We start from the raw sequence: 9,952 nt of genomic DNA on the forward strand, positions 1-9,952 counted from the left end.
ACATGCTACAAAATATTCTGTAGTTATAGAGTTAGTGCTAACATGCTACAAATATTCTGCAGTTATAGAGTTAGTGCTAACATGCTACAAAATATTCTATAGTTATAGTTAGTGCTAACATGCTACAAAATATTCTGGAGTTATAGAGTTAGTGCTAACATGCTACAAAAGATTCTATAGTTATAGAGTTAGTGCTAACATGCTACAAAATATTCTATAGTTATAGAGTTAGTGCTAACATGCTACAAAATATTCTATAGTTATAGAGTTAGTGCTAACATGCTACAAAAGATTCTATAGTTATAGAGTTAGTGTTAACATGCTACAAAAGATTCCATAGTTATAGAGTTAGTGGTAACATGCTACAAAATATTCTATAGTTATAGAGTTAGTGCTAACATGGTACAAAATATTCTGCAGTTATAGAGTTAGTGCTAACATGCTACAAAATATTCTATAGTTATAGAGTTAGTGCTAACATGCTACAAAATATTCTATAGTTATAGAGTTAGATACGAAAATGCTACAAAATATTCTATAGTTATAGAGTTAGTGGTAACATGCCACAAAATATTCTATAGTTATAGAGTTAGTGGTAACATGCTACAAAATATTCTATAGTTATAGAGTTAGTGCTAACATGCCACAAAATATTCTATAGTTATAGAGTTAGTGGTAACATGCTACAAAATATTCTATAGTTATAGAGTTAGTGCTAACATGCCACAAAATATTCTATAGTTATAGAGTTAGTGCTAACATGCTACAAAATATTCTGCAGTTATAGAGTTAGTGCTAACATGCTACAAAATATTCTATAGTTATATAGTTAGTGCTAACATGCTACAAAATATTCTGTAGTTATATAGTTAGTGCTAACATGCTACAAAATATTCTGCAGTTATAGAGTTAGTGCTAACATGCTACAAAATATTCTATAGTTATATAGTTAGTGCTAACATGCTACAAAATATTCTATAGTTATATAGTTAGTGCTAACATGCTACAAAATATTCTGCAGTTATAGAGTTAGTGCTAACATGCTACAAAATATTCTGTAGTTATAGAGTTAGTGCTAACATGCCACAAAATATTCTATAGTTATAGAGTTAGTGCGAAAATGCTACAAAATATTCTGCAGTTATAGAGTTAGTGCTAACATGCTACAAAATATTCTGTAGTTATAGAGTTAGTGCTAACATGCCACAAAATATTCTATAGTTATAGAGTTAGTGCTAACATGCTACAAAATATTCTATAGTTATAGAGTTAGTGCTAACATGCTACAAAATATTCTATAGTTATAGAGTTAGTGCTAACATGCTACAAAATATTCTGTAGTTATAGAGTTAGTGCTAACATGCTACAAAAGATTCTATAGTTATAGAGTTAGTGCTAACATGCTACAAAATATTCTATAGTTATAGAGTTAGTGCTAACATGCTACAAAATGTTCTGTAGTTATAGAGTTAGTGCTAACATGCTACAAAATATTCTATAGTTATAGAGTTAGTGCTAACATGCTATAAAAAATATTATATAGTTATAGAGTTAGTGCTAACATGCTACAAAAGATTCTATAGTTATAGAGTTAGTGTTAACATGCTACAAAAGATTCCATAGTTATAGAGTTAGTGGTAACATGCTACAAAATATTCTATAGTTATAGAGTTAGTGCTAACATGGTACAAAATATTCTGCAGTTATAGAGTTAGTGCTAACATGCTACAAAATATTCTATAGTTATAGAGTTAGTGCTAACATGCTACAAAATATTCTGTAGTTATAGAGTTAGTGCTAACATGCTACAAAAGATTCTATAGTTATAGAGTTAGTGCTAACATGCTACAAAATATTCTATAGTTATAGAGTTAGTGCTAACATGCTACAAAATGTTCTGTAGTTATAGAGTTAGTGCTAACATGCTACAAAATATTCTATAGTTATAGAGTTAGTGCTAACATGCTATAAAAAATATTATATAGTTATAGAGTTAGTGCTAACATGCTACAAAAGATTCTATAGTTATAGAGTTAGTGTTAACATGCTACAAAAGATTCCATAGTTATAGAGTTAGTGGTAACATGCTACAAAATATTCTATAGTTATAGAGTTAGTGCTAACATGGTACAAAATATTCTGCAGTTATAGAGTTAGTGCTAACATGCTACAAAATATTCTATAGTTATAGAGTTAGTGCTAACATGCTACAAAATATTCTGTAGTTATAGAGTTAGTGCTAACATGCTACAAAAGATTCTATAGTTATAGAGTTAGTGCTAACATGCTACAAAATATTCTATAGTTATAGAGTTAGTGGTAACATGCTACAAAATATTCTATAGTTATAGAGTTAGTGCTAACATGCTACAAAAGATTCTATAGTTATAGAGTTAGTGCTAACATGCTACAAAATATTCTATAGTTATAGAGTTAGTGCTAACATGCTACAAAATGTTCTGTAGTTATAGAGTTAGTGCTAACATGCTACAAAATATTCTATAGTTATAGAGTTAGTGCTAACATGCTACAAAATATTCTGTAGTTATAGAGTTAGTGCTAACATGCTACAAAAGATTCTATAGTTATAGAGTTAGTGCTAACATGCTACAAAATATTCTATAGTTATAGAGTTAGTGCTAACATGCTACAAAATATTCTATAGTTATAGAGTTAGTGCTAACATGCTACAAAAGATTCTATAGTTATAGAGTTAGTGCTAACATGCTACAAAATATTCTATAGTTATAGAGTTAGTGCTAACATGCTATAAAAAATATTCTATAGTTATAGAGTTAGTGCTAACATGCTACAAAATATTCTATAGTTATAGAGTTAGTGCTAACATGCTACAAAATATTCTGTAGTTATAGAGTTAGTGCTAACATGCTACAAAAGATTCTATAGTTATAGAGTTAGTGCTAACATGCTACAAAATATTCTATAGTTATAGAGTTAGTGCTAACATGCTACAAAATGTTCTGTAGTTATAGAGTTAGTGCTAACATGCTACAAAATATTCTATAGTTATAGAGTTAGTGCTAACATGCTATAAAAAATATTATATAGTTATAGAGTTAGTGCTAACATGCTACAAAAGATTCTATAGTTATAGAGTTAGTGTTAACATGCTACAAAAGATTCCATAGTTATAGAGTTAGTGGTAACATGCTACAAAATATTCTATAGTTATAGAGTTAGTGCTAACATGGTACAAAATATTCTGCAGTTATAGAGTTAGTGCTAACATGCTACAAAATATTCTATAGTTATAGAGTTAGTGCTAACATGCTACAAAATATTCTGTAGTTATAGAGTTAGTGCTAACATGCTACAAAAGATTCTATAGTTATAGAGTTAGTGCTAACATGCTACAAAATATTCTATAGTTATAGAGTTAGTGGTAACATGCTACAAAATATTCTATAGTTATAGAGTTAGTGCTAACATGCCACAAAATGTTCTGTAGTTATAGAGTTAGTGCTAACATGCTACAAAATGTTCTGTAGTTATAGAGTTAGTGCTAACATGCTACAAAATGTTCTGTAGTTATAGAGTTAGTGCTAACATGCTACAAAATGTTCTGTAGTTATAGAGTTAGTGCTAACATGCTACAAAATATTCTATAGTTATATAGTTAGTGCTAACATGCTACAAAATGTTCTGTAATTATAGAGTTAGTGCTAACATGCTACAAAATGTTCTGTAGTTATAGATTTAGGGCTAATGTACTACAAAATATAAAGTTTCCAGTATTCTAGCACATGCGAGTTTTGCTGGCACCCATGTTTCATCAACTAGTCTGCATGTATTTTTGCTTTTCACAGCTAAATGTTCTGCATTTTATTGATGCTCACAGTGCTCACACCAGTGCCAAAGGCAGAAACTCTTGGGTAGGCCTGTTAAGAGGTGGGTAGGCCGACTTGGTAGGTACATTTTCCAAACGTGTCATAACATCAGTCTGTCACCCATTGCTACTAGCAGGGCAGTTGTCATCCTACCTGTTTCAACACTTCCACCCTATAGTGACAAAATGATAGCGAACGAACAGAAAGCTGAATGCACATAAACACATCCAAGACTTCACTAACTAATAGCACCGTTTAGTATAACGCCTGTGTCTGCACACCACAGGCATAACTTCTGCACAATGAACACAACATAAGTGTGTTCCAATCAGTCAGACAGCTGAGATGTACAAATATGAGGAAAACCAACATGACAAACATAAATACCTAATACTGCCATGGCAGGCATGAAAACGTATGTCTTACCTTTGAGAAACTTACTCAAAGTAGGAGCAGTTGGTACAGTTGGACTGTTTAGTTCTGGCCTTTGTTGTTGTCATTCAGAAGGAAAAAGAAGTGATCCATGTTTACATGGCTCATCAAAAATGTTTCCTGTGAGAGTCTCACAATCAAACAGGTATAACATTATGACCACCTCCTTGTTTCTTCACTCATTGTCCATTTTATCAGCTCCACTTACTATATAGGTGAACTTTGTAGTTCTACAGTTACAGACTGTAGTCCATCTGTTTCTCTGCATACTTTCTTAACCTCCTTTTACCCTGTTCTTCAGTGGTCAGGACCCCCTAAGACTCTCACAGAGCAGGTACTTTTTGGGTGGTGGATCATTCTCAGCACTGCAGTAACACTGACGTGGTGGTGGTGTGTTAATGTGTGTTGCGCTGGTCTGAGTGGATCAGACACAGCAGTGCTTCTGGAGTTTTTAAACATCTCAGTGTCACTGTTGGACTGAGAACAGTCCACCAACCAAAAATATCTAACCAACAGTGTCCTGTGTGCAGCGTCCTGTGACCACTGATGAAGGACTAGAGGGTTACCATTACAAACTGTGCAGCAGCAGATGAGCTATCGTCTCTGATTTCACATCTACACGGTGGACTGACAAGGTAGGAGTGACTAATAGCGTGGACAGTGAGTGGACACAGTGTTTTAAAACTCCAGCAGCACTACTGTAGCTGATCCACTCAGACCAGCACAACACACACTAACAATCCACCACCACGTCAGTGTTACTGCAGTGCTGAGAATGATCTACCACCCAAATAATACTATGTATTTGGTAGTTTTACAAGAGTGGTACTACTAAATATTCCAAAGTTAAAGGGTATTCTGTAGTTTTACAAGTGATCTACTAAATATTCTTAAGTTATAGGTATAGACTGACAGCATGTGCTACAAATATTTCTGAATTACAGAGGAATGGCCAAGTAGAGTAATATTAAATCTTCAGTAGTTATAGTAATGTTTATTAGTGTACTCCCCAAGTGTTCTGCAGACTAGGTGCAGAGTTAAGGTTAATGTATCAGTTGTGTTCAATGTATTGCAAATATTGTGCAAATATTGAACACATTCTGGTGTTCATGCTTATATTTAAGTAGGTGAGTAACAGAGTAGGGTTATTATATATATATATATATATATATATATATATATATATATATATATATATATATATATATATATACACATGGCGCATCTGTAAATATTACTCAGAGTGTAACATACATATGCTGCTAACTAAATATAACTACTCTTTTTCTCTCACTCTTTCTCTGTCTCTCTCTCTCTTCACCCCTCCCTTTAGTTTCAAATCCGATCCGACGCTATGCGTGTGAGTGTGTGTGAGAGAGAGAGAGAGAGAGAGAGAGAGAGAGAGAGAGAGAGAGAGAGAGAGAGAGAGAGAGAGAGCGCCTCTCAGCCTTTCCTATCGTCCAGCCGTGCAGCAGCTCAGCGCGCGAGCGGCGGATAAACAAGCGCGGTCAGCACGAGCGAGACACGGCGCCGTACAGAGGTAAAGGTAACCTGACCTCCCTCCGCCTTCAGCTTCAGCCTCAGCCTCTCAGCGGCGCTCCGCTGTTTTCGCCGGACACAGCGCGCGCGCTCGCTGCTGTGAATCCGCGGGCGAAAGCAAAAGCAGGGCGCGAGCGCCTGATGGGCTGAACGTGAGCTGCATGTGTGACGGCTTTCATAGCCGTCATATCTGCTCGCTCGCTAGCCCGTGCCGCGCGCGATAACTCTCAGTGTGTTGTAGGATAGTGGTGGGTATGAAGTGAACAGTGTGTGTGTGTGTGTGTGTGTGTGCGCGCGCGCTGCTTGACCGGCTGCTGAGTCAGAGATGCTTTAGCTAAATAATCCGGACTCGCAAACCAAAAAAAGGGCTCGCGGGCTCCACTGTGCGCAGTGCATTTCTGGACATGAACGCTTTGCAAAAAAGCAGCACGCGCGTTTAATACAAGCACCGCGCGGGTCATGAACAGGTAGTTACTGAGCATCTCTGACCGCGTGCATTAGGATTCTTCCACAGCCTCGTGCGTCCAGTATTTGTCAGTGTGCAGTCGCCATGCTGTCGGAGATGTTATTATAATAGCGACTACAAAGCAGAGCAGCCGTGAGCGCGTGCTTGTGGTTGGAGCCTGTCTGTGTCCGCGCGCTGCCCCGCTCTGTGTCCAGGCTGGAGCTGCCGGCGCTGAAGGACAGACAACAGCGCAGCGCGAGCGCGAGCGCTCGGATCACACCGCCGCTGTAAAGCCTGTTGCTGTAGCAGCTTCACAACAGGGCCGCCGTCTCTGTAACTGCACGCGCCCCACGGTGGACACTAAAGCACCAGCCCGTCGCTACAAAATAGAGGAACAAAGTGTTTCAGCAGCACGAGACCAACTCGGCGAGCAGTAAAGCGAAAGCTGGTCCGCGTGTGTGTCTCTGCTGGGCTTCTAAGCGGGTGTGTTTATATTCTGCAGAAGTCTCGTGCCCGTGAGGAGGAGACGGCGCTGAAGCCCTCCATGGCCTCCAAGCTGAACCCCAACGTGCTGTACGTGCGCGAACCCCAAGGCGGCGGCGGTGGGGACGCGGGAGATGAGTCCTCAGACAGCGACGGCGAGCAGGAGGAGACCTGCCACAAGCTCATCAGGAAAGTGTCCACTTCCGGTCAAATCCGCGCCAAGGTGAGGAGGAGAAATGTTGGGAGGGGAGCACAGGGGAGGTCTTAAGCTCTAAACGATGGTTCTCAACTCTGGTCTTAGAGTAGCCCTGCCATGCCTGTGTTGTACAACAAACAGCATAGACCAGCATATGTTGAATTTGGGACGCTGGTGTGCTGGTCAGCAGCATGACCACGCTGGGAGTCCAGCTAAACCATTCAAATCTCTGTCTACTACACCTGTATTGTGCTACAGTACGAAGTAAAAGAACATATTCAAAACCCACTTGTAACAGAAGACAAAAGCTTCAGAAGGTTGACTGTATGCTGCACATCCAGCAAATAGAATTCGGGTTTAAAAACATTAGTATATCCCTTTAAGACCACCAAAACCTCTAAGTGTTCGCTTGGACACACGTTTCCATTTTTAACCGTAACATGTAGGGATGTCACGATTCACAGAATTCATGATTCACTTCGATATGATACAGTGGTGCCTCCATTCTCTACGTTGTTTAGTACTAGGGATGGACTGATATGGGAGTTGTGGGCCGATATCTAGTATTTTGTATGTGCAAACCTCTAAATACCTATACATAAACATTTATATCATATTAAAACTGGCACTAGATCCACCTGGATTAGTATTATAGAGAAGTATAACATTTATTTGTGTAGAATTCTAATGCAGTTTACAAATGCAGCAATGTAAACAAGAAATCTATATTTTAGCATAGCAACTCAGTAAAAGTCTTGCTTTTCTAGAGTACAGCAAGATGTCATCACTTAATATCGGTTTGAATTATTGGTTAAATCTAAACATCTGCGCAATGCTGATATTTAAAGCAAATATCTGCGGATTGTGAAATGACATATATCACTTTTTGATAAAGCAAATTCAGGTGTGCCTGAAAACAGGCCTTATGTTCATATATTATGATTTAGTTTATTATCATTCAGCATTAATTAAGTAAAATTTTTGAGGCATTATAATGGCACAGTGGAGTTCTTCTTGGCCCATTTAGACTGGTTTCTTAGATACAGGGCAGCGTAGAAGCTGCACTCTACAGTGCCCCAATATAATGTGTGTGTCTTGAGCTAATATGGTAGCTAACATACTAGCCACAAGCTAATGTGCTAATCACAATACAGCCATACAATACAACATGCTACCACTAGGACTGTTAATGAAAGCATTTATAGCATGTTAACATGGTGAATTGTTAATGTCACACATTTTCTTTAAAGCTGTTACATTTTCCTAGTTTGATCTTTCTAACTATTCATGGTGGTACAGGCTGAAGCTCAGCTGCTCACTCACTGTATGTGTCACGATTGGCCCCTCCCAGTCTTGTCCATGTGTGTATTTGTTTTGGTTTTTGTAGTCCTGCCCCCTCGTTTCATGACTCCGCCCGTGATTGTTTTCACCAGTCCCTCGTATTCCCTTTGTTACTTAAGCCCTGTGTTTGTTCTAGGTCTTGGCTGGTCTTTGTATTGATCTATGTTTGATGTATTGGTCTGTTTGTTAGCTTCGTTTGAATCTCTGTGTTGTTGATAGTATTCTGGTTTATGTCATGTCTGCACCCCGTTCTATCTGTATTGGCTCTATGACCCTGGACCGTGATGACCCTGATTTTGGATTTGCCCTCAATAAAAGTTGCTTACCTCCGCACATGCGTCCGCTACCTCACTCCATGTTACAGGATGTTGCCATGGTAGAATTTGCAATTATTGCCCACAAAGTTGAAATACAGCCTTTAAATGGCTTTTAATACAGTGCCTTCAGCTTTTTGTGTAGACTATGCTGGACAGTGCTTTCAGCAAAGTAACAAAAGCAATAGCCAAGCAGAAAGCTACAGTTACACTCGAGGAGATTTAATCTTGATTAAATACATGAAATAATAATCATTTTGCATTCCTAGTAACAATAAGATGTATTTGTACACCCCAAAAACTAGGTAATATATTCATCAAGGGGTTCATGATTCTGCAAAAATCAGCTGCACAGCTTTTCATTCAGTGCAGTTAATAAAAAAGTCAGTATGAAAGGTGAAAATCATGTTCAGAGGAGGCTAACTCTCTTTGTGTTTTGCGATGTATCTGACAGGTAGACAATACAAAGGGCTTTAGTGTAGATACTGTTCTGTAATGTAGGGGCTATGATTTCACAGTATATCGCCAGAAAGCTCACTTTGTCTTGTTTAACGTGATCACAAAGGGTTAAGCTCTTTTGCTAATTAACAAGCCTCTGCTGAGTTGGACTGGGTATGTTAGAACTCATACAAAATACATGGGAGGCAGTGATACTCCAGAACCAGGACTGAACTGCAAACCATTACTGTAAACTTTAGCTTTTTTCACATCAGTTCATGTGACATTGTTGCAACACTCCTATCATAAAGTCCTGTGTTTCAAGAGCAGGCCTGCACTTGCAAAACTGACTTGTGTAAGACTCCTTGCAACACTGAGTTTGAGGAAAAGAGGCACTGCAACAGTACACAGTGCCGTCTTCTCTGAACACAACAAAGTTCACAGATACATAACTGAAGAAGCATTCACATCATAGTGATGGCTGCAATGTGATACATATTGATCTAAGCGCAAAGCTGGCTTACATGCCCGTAAATATCTGGCATGCCGATAGCAGCATAGTTTGTATGCGCTGTGCTTTTATCACTGTGGGGTCAATGTTTGCTTGGCAAAGGGCAGTGGAGTATAAATGGGTCATTAGATGAGCTGTTAAGCTACACATGACATCAAATATGAAGTGAGGTTAGTGCAGATTGTAAACATTAGTGTCATGTTCATCAAGGAGGTGGTCCACGTGCAGCTCTGATACTGGAGAGGTCTTTTGGTAATTTCCTCTTCTGGATGTGTGTTACAATGAAGGTGACCAGGTGTTTCTGACAGGCTGAGGGCCAAAAGCACCTAGTGATAACCTTTAAAGCTTGTAGGGATGTGAAAATTCTGTCCCGTTACTGATAAGCAGCATTTTCATCATTTTCAT

General features: G+C 38.3%; 1 protein-coding gene across 3 annotated transcripts in view; it reads left to right on the top strand.

The window, feature by feature from the left end:
• Nucleotides 1-5,675: 5,675 nt before the first annotated feature.
• Nucleotides 5,676-9,952, top strand: part of si:dkey-172j4.3 (diacylglycerol kinase eta) — a 100,046-nt gene continuing 95,769 nt past the window's right edge. For 2 of the 3 annotated variants that reach the window (XM_017710275.2, XM_017710273.2), the window contains exons 1-2: nucleotides 5,676-5,820; nucleotides 6,767-6,970. In XM_017710275.2, coding sequence (XP_017565764.1) covers nucleotides 6,809-6,970 — 162 coding nt within the window. In that variant the 5' untranslated portion in view covers nucleotides 5,676-5,820; nucleotides 6,767-6,808. Of the gene's footprint in view, nucleotides 5,827-6,766; nucleotides 6,971-9,952 lie in introns of all 3 variants that reach the window. The other variant, XM_017710274.2, reaches the window with a different exon arrangement.

Source organism: Pygocentrus nattereri, chromosome 2, assembly GCF_015220715.1.
Source record: "Pygocentrus nattereri isolate fPygNat1 chromosome 2, fPygNat1.pri, whole genome shotgun sequence".
Taxonomy (NCBI): Eukaryota; Metazoa; Chordata; class Actinopteri; order Characiformes; family Serrasalmidae; genus Pygocentrus; species Pygocentrus nattereri.